This window comes from Megalops cyprinoides, chromosome 1 (genome assembly GCF_013368585.1).
Source record: "Megalops cyprinoides isolate fMegCyp1 chromosome 1, fMegCyp1.pri, whole genome shotgun sequence".
Lineage (NCBI taxonomy): Eukaryota > Metazoa > Chordata > Actinopteri > Elopiformes > Megalopidae > Megalops > Megalops cyprinoides.
The window spans coordinates 60,459,617-60,476,499 of record NC_050583.1 but is presented as its reverse complement, the minus strand read 5'-3'; the positions used below and the strand labels follow the sequence as shown (position 1 = coordinate 60,476,499).

The 16,883-nt window shown below is 38.1% G+C and overlaps 1 protein-coding gene across 1 annotated transcript in view; it reads left to right on the top strand.

The window, feature by feature from the left end:
* Positions 1–16,883, top strand: part of LOC118792932 (cilia- and flagella-associated protein 58-like) — a 51,518-nt gene that overhangs the window by 27,550 nt on the left and 7,085 nt on the right. Inside the window, exons 14-17 of the mRNA XM_036550840.1 lie at positions 545–656; positions 925–1,029; positions 9,793–9,912; positions 12,965–13,098. Coding sequence (XP_036406733.1) covers positions 545–656; positions 925–1,029; positions 9,793–9,912; positions 12,965–13,098 — 471 coding nt within the window. The remainder of the gene's footprint in view (positions 1–544; positions 657–924; positions 1,030–9,792; positions 9,913–12,964; positions 13,099–16,883) is intronic.

Below are 16,883 nucleotides of genomic sequence, written 5' to 3'. Positions count from 1 at the left end.
TGAAGTGGGCACCAGCTGGAGGATAGGTGCTATTCCACTGAAGTCATCTGAGCAACTTGCAGGCATGGGTGCCTGAGTGCATTGAAATGAGGAGACCCTGCCAAAATACCCATTCCTACCCTGGCAGAATAAAGGCAGAATTTTCTGCCTCTGTGGGCTCCTGGTCATTTTCGGCTGATGACATGGCTGAGGTTAAACCCAGGCCATAGACAACTGTCCGTCTGACTGGGCCACATTGGAGCCCCTTATTGTGAACTTTTGAAGTATTGCTCTGCATAGCTACAAAAAAATGGTTATTGTGGCATTATGGAACCTACAAACAGAACAGCAAGCAGCATTATGTTAATACTGTAGCTGTTCTTTATATTGCTGTGTTATTGACATATTGTGTTATTGTGTAGCAGTAAGCACAGATGAACAATGGTTACGTAGTAGATCACTTTATGAACAGTGCAATGTTGTGTACCGTGTACAATATGACCTGTAATATTTGTAGCGTTTGATATTTCTTTTTCTTGCTTTCATTAATATTAATGTGTGACAGGTGTGAGGTTTTCCACATGCAAAGGGAGCTCCTTAAGGAACGGACGAGGTGCCGAGCTTTGGAGGAAGAGCTCGAAAATCCAATGAACGTACATCGATGGAGAAAGCTGGAGGTAAAATTCAGACAAGGCACACAATATAGTGTTATTTGTCATTTTTGAGTGGTCCCATGGTTGCCATTACCCTCTACAGTACCCCAATTCAAGAAGACCAGAGCAGGTTATGTGTGGAGGTGTTTGTGCTCTAAAAACACATAGTTATTTTTTTCTAGTAGAGGTTCATTTCAAGAAAATACTTGCAGATTGCAGAGTTATAGTTATGAGGTCAGATGCTTGCATTTCTCTCCCTATTCTGTATTAACACCTTAATGACTTTCCTCAGGCCAGCGACCCGAGCACCTTCCAGCTGATCCAGAAGATTCACTCTTTACAGAGGCGCCTGATAGCAAAGAGCGAGGAGGTGGTAGAAAAGGAGCTTTTATTACAGGTAAACACTTTGCTCCAAGATTAATCTGTCTCATCTCATTGGCTGCTTAAGACCACTTTCCTACTGGATCTGCTGTAAACCATTCAGGGTCATGCCACTGCAGAAATCAATGGCAACAGCTCTGTACCAACAAGACTTATTTTCTACTTTTATATATCGCACAGGTAACCATGGTCTTGCTGCATCTTTCTTGGCTGCATTTATGTCTCATTTATGTCTCAGGTTCATTTTTGCACCTTATGTCAATGAAATATCTACAGTAGTTGTGTTCACATAGAGCAATCAATAATGATACATAATTGTTGAGTGATTTTATTTGCTTATTTTCTGGAATATGTCAAAATCAATCCAGTATCATCCATATGATATGGATTTATTTGTTGTATGAAATATCCTCACAAGCATCCAGGAACAGATTTGCAAAAAAACTGCTTTTGCCACAATCTTCTTGTACTTTGTACAGCCACAATAATGATGCTGAGGGATTTCCTTTTTTTGGGTTACTGAACAAGCAGTGATATGCAAAGAGATGGGATTTGTGGAAGCAGCTGTTCTATGAGATCAGCACCTCATAATTTGGTTTCTGTATGAAAATTTGATGCATTTGAAAGGCTACAATTTATTCAATTGATTTTGTCAAGGAATAACATATCTATATTTTGCATTGAATTACTTACATACTTACACAAAAATAAAAAGGATGGATGACAGAAATACAGAAAGCTAACAAATTCAATAATTTAAATAATTCCATTAAAAGATACATAGCCATAATGGGGCTGATTCAGACCTGAGATATGTGTGTGTTAACCGCCTAAGTGCTTCTGTAGAGAGCTGTACAATACTGTTAGTCCTAAGCTCATTCATATATGGGCCACTTAAGTTCCTATGTGGGGAATGTGCGTTTGGAGGGGGGTTCCTAAAATGAGGTTGCTCAAAATGAGGATGTGACTTGTTATTTTCCAAAATATACATATTGTGAATTAATACTTATGTCTGTTTTTTGTCTGCAGCCCTTCTGTAGGGGAAACGGTTGAATCAGTTGTGCACCACAGTGGCCATTGTGTGCAATACTGATGTTATTGGTAACTAGACAGGCAAAGTCAAGTAAAAATAAACATAGAAAACCTTGACATAGAATGAATTTTACACTTTAATAAATTCACCCCATCTGATATCCCTGCATCATTAGTCTATCAGTGACATTTTGAACATTTACTTTCTTTAAAAACAGGATATTTACTCTCGCTCACATCTGAAACTTGGAGACACAGACTGCAAGACATGTTCATTAATGAATGTTTGACTCAACCTGTATGATAAATTGATTTGACTACCCTAACATGCTCATTGGTCATACATGCATGCATGAATGTGAATAAATACCTGCAAATAATGTATCTTGCAATATGGTGTTCTATAAGAACATATTACCATGTGCCCTGTAGGTACTGCTTATTTCTGAGGTTATGGGTAAAATCTCCGGGTTTCTTTTCACAAAAAACGAACTAGCTAGCTGGTGAACACAGAAGGAAATAACTTTATTGCAGCACATTGTTACACTGTAACATTTTCAATTGAAAAGGGAGATCAGCATGACAATTCTGACGTCTGTTTGACAATGACATTTCCTATGGTTTAAATAGTAGCTGGCTCCAGTGTACAGTACTGTGAAAAAGCTGACAAAATTGGGTAAGCTGGAATGTGTCTCCGATCACTTTGTCAGTCACCTACCGAGCTAGCTAGAGGTTTGGTGAGCAAAATATGTCTTGTCTCTGGCGATGGCAAAGGTGGTGGAGATGGATCGAGACACAGCTCACACGGAGCTAAGCATGAAGTAACGCCCTACCTCGTCTAGATCTTATGGTTTTTCTATGGCTTTCGGTTAGATGAAGTGGTGACTTACGATGGCTCTGCTGTCAGTTCCAGGATACTGAAGCAGCAGGATACTACAGCTCACAGATACCTTCATAAAACTCCTCCATGTTTAATTTTAAATTAAGCGTTTCATGTGAAGAGTGCAACAGTATATTCATATGTTATAGTCATTATGGCTGGTTTTCTTTTTTTTGCCAAAAACAACATTTAATGAAGCACTCTGTGTTTTTTTTTCCTTTTTAAAATGAAAATGTACAGTATGTTAGTGACATTTTTAACATACCATTTTATGCAGAAGTATTGAAAAAGCTTATCTCCATTACAGAACAAATTTATTTTCTTGGAAGTAGATTGATCAGCTTTCATATTAAAGTGAGTATCTTGAAACCTTTGCACCACTGATTTTAAGACATACACAGATGTTAAGTTTGCATCCAAAACACTGAAAACCACAAAAGTGAGCTGTGCAAAAAAAAAGAAAAACTCCCGGTGCCGTGAAGTCTGAATCAGCCCCAATATGTTGCCACTTGGCCCAACCATCTTCAGTTCAATAACTTTATTCTTTTAGAGTCTTGAAACAATGTCTACCTTAAATTTCATGAGCATAGCTGTTAGTATAATTTTCTGTGATACATGATCAAAATTCAAAATGTTGTTTTTCTGTTGTTCTGAATGGTGGAATGGCAATGAATTCCATGTGGATGCAAATATCCATAACAATGTAACAATGGAGTACCATTGTATCTTGTTCTATTATTCAACCTTGTATTATTACAGTGCATTACTCCACAGCTCCCTCTGTGTTCATGCAGACTAGCAGGGATTAATTATGGCAGACAGCTTATTTAGATTTTATGACTGCAAGAGACAAAACATAGTTCACAGGCAACATTTTTCTTTTTCTTTCATCATAATACATGCCAATGCCCAGTAGTGGTTTCTGGCTTTTCAGTGCTGTGGCCAATTTGAACAACATGGAGGCTAATGATAACGTGGGTAACAGAGTAATTATTGGACATTCCATAGTCATTGCATTGGGCATTTCTATTTGACTTGATCTGCAGGGATTACATTATCACGTTTTTATGTGATAATGTTGTCTGGTTTGAGGATTGCCAAGCTTTACATTTAATTGCAAAATGGCAGTTCAATGGACCCTAACCGCCAGGATATGCACCTTCATATAACATTTTAAGGCTCTGAGGTTCTGAACAGAAGTAAAAAGTTAAAAAGCACAGGTGTAACATTGTACACAAACACACAGCTCCATTGGTCCCTGGGTCCCTGGGTCATTAGTGAACACATATTTATCTGCCTGCTACACACACCTCTGAAAATAGGAATGTCATTGTGACATGCTTCTTCTGTCTTATCCTTAGCCTTATAATCATGTATTTGTCAGCTACCTGTCATTTATTACAAACTACTGTAGGTGCTCATGGGACGACAGCTTAAGTGGCGGTGTCCCTTCTCATAATTGGCTGGGAATTGTCTGCATATCTATATAACTTATGCAGTTGTTGTATCTTTATACATTCTCCTTCATAGAGTTTAAGTTACAAAATCATCCCTACAGCCCATGTCAACATAATCTTCTGACAACAGAATATGTGTAAGCGTTCGGAAATCTTTGTATTTCTATGGACAAAACAATGACTGTTTCCTCTATGCAGTCTTATACTAATCAAATCTCTGTTTAGTGGCTAAAAGGCATATTCTCTTGACTCAGATTTACTTTGACATCTAATCACCAGTGGTTGATTTATATATTTCACACCCACAGCAGAGCAACTTTTTCAAAAAGAAAAAAAAAAAACAAAACACCAAAATACTTTTGGATCCCTTGAAATGGGCCTGTTGTTGTTTTGTTGTGAAGTGTTTGCAATGCCTGTGGTACATGCTACATTGACAGTGAAGAGAGGGACGAATATCAATTTTGTCTCGGTAATTCAGTCAGTCAAAGTGTTGAGTGGCGAGATGGGAAAACTCAGATGGCAATTTATGAGACGAACTTAGGGCAAGATTGAGCCTCATAGTGGAGCCAAGTACAGTTACCATCCAGTGCTGGACTGCATTGTTATGAACAGAGATAATGATAATGTTTTTTTTTGTGGATCTAATGAAGTGAAATTATGTGTGAGAATTTGGGGTCTCGAAAACTTGTTTTTTATATCCCAATTTCAGTACACAGACATAGCTGAAAAAAGTTATTTTTCAGTGGATTTGATACATAAATACATTTTGGGCATGCAGTGGACATTTTGGGTATGCAGTGGCCATTTAATACATTGCGTATTTAACAGCAGGGATTGTGTGTAAAAGCATAAGTACAGTGTCAAGTGGGGGTATTTAGTGCAGGTTGTTAAATTATCAAGGCACATTGTATGGATAAAAATGCATTGGTGCTTCCAAATTGTCATTATTTGAACTGTGACCCAAATAATCTGATTACTTACTCATGTAAAGGTCTCAGTCTGCTAATTTAGCCCAAGGGTTTTTAGAATGCTAGTGTTTACGAGAGTTCAGTGTACCAAGCTGCTGATATGTTGGATTCCCATTATAAAAGTATTAGGAGCAATTTGTGGATCCTCTTTGCGGTGCTCTCCCCAAGCTATTGTCTTTTTTTGCACTGAATTGTGTCCTAGCTGAGGTTGTCATTAAGGAGAGTAATTGTCCTCCTAAGCCAACAATGTGTGAGTCATTGCTGCAGTGTAAACAAGCATGTCTCGTCTGGTTAAATGTCTCTGTGATTTGAGCCATCTCAGCACATCATTCCCGTGTAATGCATTAAATGTGCCTGTAGCCTGCAGTATGGATTGGTATGCTGAGAGCAAAAAAAAAAAAAAAATTCAGGTAAAGTGGAAATGGGAAAGGATAGTCTTTATAAGCACCCTTGTTTGAATGCTAACTAATTGGCTGATTATGGCATTTGCATAGAAGCATGCGGCATTCAGACGCGTGTTTCCCGCAAGCTCTTTTCATCACGTGCTTGTAAGTGATGTTTTATGATTATTTTATGAACAAATGCATCATTTATTAAAAGATTCGATGAGGAACAAAGGACACACAATGCTGAAACAAAATATGTCAGTGTGCCAGTGATTATTTAGTGGCTGGGCAGGATAATAATGTACTATGATCTCTTTTTTTTTCCAGTCAGTTCTTAAGATTAATACAGTGAACAATGAATATGCAGGCACATTCAGATAATGTCTCACAAGTATGCCAGTTCCATTCAAATGAAGATCCCAATATTATGGCAATGACAACTTTCTTGGCTGTGGAGAAAGGCATATGCATTTCTGATACATAAAGATTTTGTCCACTAGTTTAATTGAATTTACTGCTAAATGGAGTCTGTGAGTTTCGATATAGGAGATTCATCAGCCTGAGCAGTAATTACAGTGCATGCTTTCAGACTGGTTCAGATTAACAGGATCAGGCGGGTGTCATCCAACAGAATGGCAGATATCTACACAGAAAATTCAAAATTAGCTAATTGCACTTTAAATTGAAACACACTTCCAGATCAAATGTTGAAATCTTTTCTGAATAGTCTTTTGATTGCCGTGGATTATGTTGAAATGGTTTCTTTTATATATTTTGCTCTTATATTTTCTTTCCAGACATCTTCTCGTAAGTAAAATGCTAATAACTACTTGCACAGTATAATTTTCTTCTTTACCTTTTTTAGCATTTAATATAAAAGGTTTGATTTTTTATTAACATAGTGCACATCTGGATGATGTTGTTTAAGGAAAATTCACGCGTTACGTGGTTATCTTCACTTATAAAGGGCAGCATATGCTATTCCAGTGAATTTTAATGCCACATATTCATGTAATGTTTGTGATCTCTGTAACCAAGGAAACTGCAGGCCTCTGTATTCATGCCTTATCACAGTGGCCTTTAAAGGTCTGTTATGCACATACGTTTGTAGTGCTTTAAGTAAATTTCATAGTATTATTATAATATGGTCATCTGGATTTCATATTAGAGTGATCAGTGGCTGATTCCTGAGCCATTCATACCCTTGTCTAAATTTTCAATAAGCAGGAGACATTATAGATCTTGGTTTAGAATGAACTTTTCTGCTTGGAAAGAGATTTAGATTAGAAAGTAGTGCTCTTCATCTTCTCTGACTGTGACAGATAACACCAAAAAGAGACTTATTGGGGTGAATACCAAGATGGCATTAGAAAAAGTTAACCAGAGCAGGTGTTGCCACGCTCTGGTCTTTATATAAACAAGTCTGTAGATGGCGCTATATCACCAGCACAGATTTAAGTAGCTTGCCTACATGTTGATGTATATACATATAATTGTGGGCACCTCAGTCGATTGAACGATGCCCTGTTGTTGGCCATTGTGTTGTCCATTTTCTCTGCATTGCATGTGTGTGTGCATTGTGTTTTAAAACTGTATAAAATGCCCAGATTTGGTAATATTGTTTTGCTATCTCTGTGCACTGCTCTAAATTAGGATATCATTTTTTTTTTATATACTTGAATGAGCCCAACCAGAAATGCACTTGATCCTGGGATATGACACTTGCTAAGAATGTGGGATGTCGGGAGTTTGACAGTAGCCTTTTCAGCAGCTTCCTATTAGGATTGCCAAGAATAACTCTACAGAGAATATTGTTCTAGTCTTGGCTGTCAGGAATATAATTTTAGGGTAAAAGTGAGATTGCATGCTCAACACTGTCATTCAGCAGGGTTGTGGTAAATTGTAATATTTAAGGTGCTGCTGAATGGGGAAATAGTTTCCTGTGCTCTTAAAAAAGACGCTTGCTATTACTTGCAGTAAGCTATTTTAAGTATATTTATTTATTAGTTTGTTATGGGTCCCTTACTACAGCTACAGGACTGAAACCATTGCTATGTGTGAATTAAACATAAAAATCAGGCCAGTGCTGTTTCAAGTGAAGCATGGCTTGTGTTCCTCTGATAATTTGATTATTTCTGTAATACGCACGCACACACACACACACACACACACACACACACACACACACACACAAGTCATGAGTCATGCTTTTTGCATTCATTATAACTATGGCCGATCAGTGTAATTCGGTATCTTTACTGTCTTGTCAAATTATGGAATCTGCTTACACACAAGACACAATTTGTAACACACAGTACACAAGACACAATTTAATCTGAATTGCTGTCTGCATCTGAAATTACTAGAACATTTTTTGATCTTAAAGTACTACATATTACACACGCACACGCACACACACACACACACACACACGCACCTTGCAATTTTGTCACGACACCACATCATTATACTTTTTTCTTTGTGTGTGAAAACACAATATCTATTCTGTTTGTGTCTTTGCGTCAGGATTTTTGGCAGTAAATATTACAAAATCAAGCGAACAGCAAGAACTGGAACATGACATACAAAACAGACTATTAAGATAGAATTTCTTGGCAGTATGATGTGTGCATACAAATACAAATAAGCTGTGCCTGAGCCATGGTGGCTCATGGAGTTGGATACTATTCCAATATCTGTAGTGTGAAGTGGCTTGATGTGCAATTACACCCCCTGGACAGGACACTGGTCTATCACATGGCCTTTACCCATAAGCCATCTCTTTCATGCCAAGCAGAGAGGCAGTGGGCATCATTTTAAACTCACAGTGGACACACTCTAACCACAAGACGACTGAACCGGCTGCGTATATGTCTAGATTTCTTATATCAGAAGAGAAATTTCCCCCTTGTTAAAAGCTGGTCCCTGAAGTTATTTATGAAGCACTTACCCATGAGTTTATTATTGCAGGTTTTGAAATAAAATGGTCTTCTAGGTTGAACATAATCATAGATCCCTAAACTATTTCTTTTTTTTTCCTTTTTCCTAATATGTCATCCATTGACATGCATATTTTCACATCATTACTTGAATTTGAAAATGGACCAAATGGTGATTTTGACCCTCACTCAAGATTCAAGGACATTTTTAAATTTATTTTCTTACTTTTGCAGGGGTCAAAACTTTAGGAACAATTCCCACATATACAATAATGAGTTTTTCTATGATATGTTCATTTCATTCCTCTTTTAGGTGATTTCTTTTAAGTATCACACCAAATCGGGTCCCTGAAATTGAATGTATTTAGCAACATATATGAAATTTACTTATTGATACTTTTTTTTTTATTGAAACATCTCCATGTAGTGTTGGTGGCAAAATGCTGCTGGTAATGGATGTCGGAACCCCTGAACAGCCTTTAAACTCTCACTATTCTCTGTGGAGCAGTTTACCTCACACTGAACCTGGAGGCAAGTGCATTATACCTTAGACACATCTCTGTCATAAATAATCTGATATGCTGCTGAATATTGTTTCTGTATAACATAAAACAATGAAGGGAACACTACCCAAGGGTATGGCCTTTGAGTTTGTTGCACGTGAGGCATTTAGGACCCCCCAAAGCCCCAACAACAAAAGAAGGCCAAAATCCAGCCTGTAGACTCTAATACTTATTGAAAATGGAATCAGTGTCTGCCAGATTGCCTGGTTGTGTAACTCTGTCAGATTATTCTGTTAATACCTATGCCTTGTTAAGTCTATATGTTAAATGTGTTGATTAGCAGGGTGCCTTTCAAAGCTTGTGATGAATTAATGAGTTAATGGACCCTCCCCCAACTAATGACATTCCATCACATGCCAGTGTCATTGGCGTTAAACAGCATGTCCAATCTGAAACAGTAGAGGATGTCTCCTTGTGCTTCTTCTCTTTTCGCTTGCTGAAGGTCACAGTTTTTCCATTCCTCTTTTTAGCTCCTTTAAGTGACTGATTGCACAGAGTTAGATAGCATTAACAACAAAGAACAAAGGAACAAATGTGTTTTCCTTCTGACGCAGGAGAAGGAGAAGCTCTATGTGGAACTCAAGCACATTCTGGCCCGCCAGCCCGGTCCGGAGGTTGCTGAACAACTTCAGATCTACCAGCAGACACTGAGGGAGAAGACAAAACAGCTCAAGGTCTGCTGTGGCTTTCATCTTATTTTTTGTTTCTTTTAGACTCACTGTGACCACTGGTAGAAAAATGGCACTGGCGGTAGTGCTTCAACTCGGAGTGGTTGTTTTGCACAGCACCTGTTCCTTTAGGACCGCCCTGCTGGGGATTTTATAGGCCCATAAATCATGACTTGTTTCAGACTTGTTCTAACAGTTGAATTGGTTCACTTAAATGAATAATTAGTTCTCTCACCTAATTAAGAGCTCAACCGGAATGAAATGTGGCAAAGTTACTGACACTTGGGATTTCAGACATAACCCCAGTAGTGAATTTTGTTCAGTTCCAACTCTTAATTCATACGTCATTAAAATGAAAATGGGGGAAAAATGAAAAACTTATGAGCTGAGTTTGCTATGCCTTAGGTAACCTTGGCATGGCCAGGACATTGAATTTTCTCATTTTTAAATTATTTTAAATATACTGGAGGAGTCTTGAAATACCTTAGGTATGCAGAATCTGTTATTCTTTTGAATATCTGCAGTCTGCAGCACATAACTTTATGTGCATGCGACACATAAAGATTACTAATGCCCAGAGGTAAAGCCATTCCAGGCTTAATTTACTGATAATTTATTGCCAAGCTTAATTAGACTTATACCCCAGGCACTGTTGGCTAGGGTTTAGCTAAACAAGCTCTCAGAGAAGCAAAACTAATACTAATATGTAATAAGTATAATTTAAAACTAAAAAATAGCTATTGTTTGGACTGAAGCAACAATTCACTTTACCCAGTTCTTCCTAAAGCAGAAATGCAAGTGTTCTCTTTACTTCTTTTAGTTTACAGTATAGAATATTGTGAACAAAACATTTTAAAAACCAAGAAAGAAAAACACAGAAAGCAACTGGCATGCTTATCTTATTAATACAACAACACCTTACTTCTGTCAGTACGTTTGATGTTGGATGAAGTCATCGTAGTGGTGATCGCCATTTGGGAGGTCTATAGCCAGCAGGCTCTAACCTGCAAAACAGCCAGACACATTGATAGGCCGCAGTCTGGGAGATCACAAGTTACAACACCTCTCCACAATCGAAATGTCATCATTCTCCGTCTTAATGATCGTTTTTACAGTGCTGGTTTCACTGCATCAGACATGCAAGGTGGCAGTAATCCCATCAGCAGTTCAAGTTTGTGGAGGTATTACACACGCACACACACACACACACACACACACACACACACACATGCACACACACACACACACACACACACACACACACACACACACGCACACACACACGCACACATGCATACAGTCATTGTTAGCAGGCCAGATGACCACACTGGTTCCATCAGCAGCATTTCTGATAGACTCAGAAGCAGAAAAGTCCTTTTTGCAACAAATCAACTTTATGTGTAGACCACCCTGATGGATGTCTTAGGGTATGTTATAGACATGTGGAGTATACAGTATGTCAAGTGTAATAGACCAATTAATTGTCAGAATAGTGATCTGAGTAGGAGCATCTCATTGCCACAGAAACCATCTTGCAGTGGCTTATGGAAGCTGGTTTGCACAGGTGCTGCACTGATGACGTTCTTGCACCTCACTTGCTGCCCTTCCTGTAGGCTCATCCCCATTGTGACTACATTCCAGGAGGACAGAGCGCATTGCCATGCTGCTCATATCATAACTGCTTTCTTGTATGCGAATGTGACAGTCATGCCCTAGATGCACTATGCACTAGAATTGAGCTCCGTTGAGCTTTTGTGGGATGAATTGGGATTGCCTGTGCTGTCTAGGGGTCTGAAGGCGCTGAGCGGGGACATGGGGCAGAATCCCACAACAGCATGTGCAACCTGCTGCAAAGCATCCATGTATAGCATCACACGTACACCGTTTAGCTTGTATTTCCCCCAACGGTAGCAACACACACCACTAACATGTAGCCCCCTGTTGATCAACGCCATTTGATGAGAGTGAATGAAATTATCAATGTCATATGCGTTCACCAAAACTCATTGCACCTAATGCAAAAGGGGCTTTTGTCATTTCTCTGATAACTTATCACAATTTTGTTGCAGGGATAGGTGAGAGGGCTACGTTGATACATGCAATGCACAACATCTATATATTGTATTTGTAAATTAACATTAACAATTTGACCCTGAGGGGATGCACATTTTCAGTGTAATTAAGTACAGATGCATGTAAAATATTAATTGTGGTCAATATTGCATTATTAATATCAATGACAAGCAGTTCGGAAATGCATACACAATTATGATTGTGCATGTACTGTATCTCAAGTAGTCATGGCCGTTTGAAGTTAGTGTTTTACTTCTGAGCAAACTTTGTCTTGATTTAAGTGTTTGAAAGTGGACAAATCAGTCTTGTTTATCTTGTGGATGGACAAGCGTAAAATAAACATGTTTAATGGTGAGGAATGTATTAGCCCAAATGGTATTCCTGCCTGCCAAGCACTTTGCGTCTCCAGCACCTCAGCTCTTTAGCTCCACTGAACAGTTCCCCTCTACTGAGCAGTGCATTGGTCAAACTGCTTCTGTCTCCACTTCTAAATGAGTTGCTCCAACAAAGTGAACATATTAATATGTTGCTCAGCAAATCAGTAAGTAGAAATGATAATCAGGGGAATTTCACCTCAATAAACAATGGAAATCCAGGCATTTGTGCCCGTATAGAGCCGTTAGTGAAACAATCGCTTTGCTCTGAGAATGAGAAATTACATAATACAGATCCCAAGAACTCAGTGGAACCAGACTCTTAGTGATTTACAGGTGGGAACTGTGGAAAACATTCATTAAAAGCTTTGCATGTACTAAGTGATGCCAAATAATTGATAATGCAGTCAGCTTGTGAATGTTGATTAATTTATTGTACGTCCTTGTTCCATCTGCAACTAGCAAAACTCAATTAAATGTAAATCATAGATTTGAATTGAGTCACAAGAGAAAGACAATGAACAGATTGTAATATACAGCATGGAAAGAATTGTTCCTTAGATATGCTGCTCTCAGTTATGTTTAGTTTTCTTCTGGTTTATTTTTGTCAGGCATTATCATCAGAGCTGAGCATGTATGAGTCTCAAACGCAGGAGTACAAATACGACATTGAGAGATTGGATCATGAGCTGCAAAATGTCAAGAAGAAGTACCTGAATCAGAAACGCAAAGAGCAGCTGTCCAGGTAAGATTTCGCTAATGCAAACTGAACAGTGATCTTTCAAGGGCTTTGACCTAGCCCAACTGAAGTGCATGGGGGCTTCAAAGAATTGAGTTTGTGTGCGATACGGGTAAGGTTGACCTTCAATATCTCCAATGAACAGACACCAATGAGGGCTTTTGACATCCTGAAAATGATTTCCAGAATATTATATTCCGAAGGATCAGAAAGGCAAATCTTGAAGGCTGAAATCAATGATCCCTTTCTTTCAAGGAGACCTTTCTTTCATTGTTTTAGCTTTCTCTGGTTTTGATCTAATGAAATAATTGCATGTAAGATTAAACATTAATGAATGTCCCAACAGTTGATATTTTAGAGACACATAGACAAAACTTACAGGAAATGTTGTGGATTCCCATCCTCTTTATGAGAATTCATGTTGAGTCAAATCAGATCAGATGTTAGTCAGATGTTGGGTCACCATCTGAAATATGCCAGATTACAGAAAAGGAAAGAATGGGACAATAAATGAATTACAACTGTAGATAACCATACTTAACAAGCCAATGTCCAAGGTATCTGAAAATATTTTGTTCTACAGTTATTGTTTTGGGTCTGGGAACCTTTATGTCAGAACATAAGTGAAAATCCTCTCCCCACACTTCTTTCCTTTGAACCCTCTGATTGCAGGAGAAAAACAGCAAGAACACATATTGGGGGCAGAGGTGGCTGGTACCAAGTTCATTATCCCACCCGAGCCCCCTCTCTACACACCCACACACACACCCTCACACATTCACACACTCAAAGGAAAATGCACCCAGCGGGAACTACAACATTCGTCATATATTGTGCCAAACTAACGACAAACAAAGACAACTTACTAAGGCTATGCAGGTGCTTTACTTTTTTTGAGATTATATCTTTGCCCTGATCAAAGAAAGATTTAAGTAAAAAAAAATCATATGTAGCAGTCTTCTTGCCATCCAGGCAACTGGATGTTACAATCTTCTTTCAGTGCAGCACTGTCTGAGAAAGTTTTCACTCTGCTGCATCATTCTGTCTATTGCACATTAAAGACTGAAACATTATAACTGCAGTCTAAATACACAATGGTCATATTCTTTGATTTGTCTCATATGCTGAAGTTACTATAGCAACATAACATAGAAAGATAGCAAAGCACATTTGTCTTTGGCATGGTTATGATTAAATGGCTTGAACAGAGGCCAATGTTTTAGTAACTGAGTGAATTTCAAGAGAAAATTTTTGACCGCAACAGTTAAGGGAGAGAAAAGGCTATGTGTTTCATTCATTTACATTGTGTTATTCAATGTTTGTGCTCCTTACACTTGTTCTAAGAGCCACATCATTGTTAAAGATGACAACAGAAAGGGTTGTCAACAATTTCTCCCTTGTTACTGTGAGTTTCATGGTGGTAACATGTAATGGTAGGTGACTACAATTAAAGTTAACCCATTAATGTCGGCAGCCTTAAGATATGTGTGTTTGTGTGCGTCGTGTACAAACACGTACAGGCACACTTACAAAATACATTGTGTGGAAAAGAAAACAGCTTAAGAGATAAAGAAATGATTCATCCTTCCTTTGATACCCAGAGTCAGGAAGTAAATATGAGTGTCAAAAATCACATTCTTTTTCTCAGTGATTTGATCATCATAGACATGCATGCCACATGTTGCTCATGAGGTGAGGACCTTAGCCTTACATATAATCTGGGGAAGCTTCAGAACTCTCATAGGACATGCCTGTGGCATGGACAGTAATTTTATTTGTCAACGCCAATTTTCTCAGCCATTCTGCAGTACCTACATAGTTGTCATGTATATCGGAGACACTATCACAGAGATTGTATGATAAAAAGAAAACCAACAGAGTGAACATAGTCCACCTTTGGAAATGCCCACAGATTGGAGAGCCGTATTGAGGCTTTTTTTTGCCATCTGGTGAACTAATGTGATTTTTCCCTTTCCTGTGGCACTGTAAGAACTCCCTGGGTGCTTCCATTGGACATGTTTCAGGCGTCTGGGCAACACTCATTTCTGTGAACCTCTGCCATGTAATTTGCCAAAGCTTGTCACTGCAATTTGTTTTTCAATTCAGTGAAACCAGTTCTTCAGAAAAAGGAACAGGTTGACACAAATTAATTATAATTTGGTTATGAAATATTTTACCTTTGATTTCGGACATTAAAGTTTTTTTGTCATTCCTTGTGAGAGAATTTTTTTTTTTGGTTTATTTGTCAGTAGAACTTTTTTCAGTTGGTTTATAATTTTGAAGTTTCTTCTTTTAAGATAAAATGCTTTAGTGATGATTTTTGTAAAAAAGCTTAAAAAAGCTAAACAAGCTTTTTAAAGCTTGTGTTCCCCCAGATACCTATTTATGTGTGTATATATCCGTCTGTCTGTGTATCTATTTATATATGTCTATCTGTCTGTCTGTCTGTTGTTGAATTACACATAATCTAATAAGTATGCCACTGAGATCAGTTTTTTGTCTTGAGTGTGTACACAGTTGTCAGTATTGATCAGAGAAAATAGTACACAAATGGTTCAGTTGTGAGTACTATGTTAAGAAACAAATCAAATAAAAAAAATTCCAGGATAGCTTACCTTCTTTTTCTTATTTCAGAACTGGGTGAAATGCAAAAGCCTACACAGACCTTGAGTGAAATACTGCTGGCTTTGCTAGTTTTATGGTACTGATTAGCATATGTTAGTTGCAAGCTGCACTCTCTACATTCTTAATCACTAGGCAGAAAATCTTTGAGGTCTTAAAGCACCAATTACAGTAAAGTCAATCGATAATGACAGGTTTTAGATGAGACTAAATGACTTTAATGAATTTTAAAAGGTGGTATAAATAATGCAGGCCTTGGATGGATAATTGTCAGTGACCATCCAGTGTTTAACAGGAATGTATGCAGCAGTTCACAGTCCTGCTGTCTAAAAGGAGTGCAGTAGTTCCCTGTGCACAGACAGGGAATCTAAACAGTAGCAGTACACTAATTATCTCATGAACATTTTATGTTCAAATGTTGTGGTGTGGGCAGAGTGCAGATTTCTGTTATAATCACCATAAGTGGATTTTGAAAATCTAGAATTGAGATACACCTATTACCCCACAAGCACCCCCCCCCCTTCCCCAAGCATTAGATTTTTATTTTCTCTTTTTCAGTGATTCACAGTCCATGTGGCGATTCCTATTGTGTTCTCATTGCCTTTTTTCTTACTTGATGTGCTCACGGAGCATAGAGCCCATCTCATCAGAAAAACAACATTTTCTCTTCCTGCCTCCTTGTTCACCTCCATTGATTTCCTGGAAAAGGTGTTGGGAGTTGGTGAAGTAGAACTTAATATCACTCTGACACACGTGCCTTATTCCATCTAATTTAAGATGCATTTAAAAATGATATTTTGTTTCATGTGCATGGACATATTTTCATTGCATGTTTTAAAAAAGACTGGAAATTGTCAAATGTAAAAGTGGCAGCATTACACTAATATGAACATTGCACCACATTCCTGTTCCTTACTGATGAAAATCTTCTGGTACTTGCAGCATCCATTTTAAAGTAAAAGCCTCTTTTGGATTTCTGTTTGTGTAGTTTGGATATGCGTTGGTAAAACCCATGTACAATGCTTGCATGTGTGAAATGCAATGCCCCTATCCATTTGGTTTAGGATTAACAAATCAATGCAAATACTGTTACAAACAGATGATTATATTGCTCACATTCACATTCTTCTCACTTTTCTCTGCTTGCCTGGTGATCAGGAGCTTTGCCT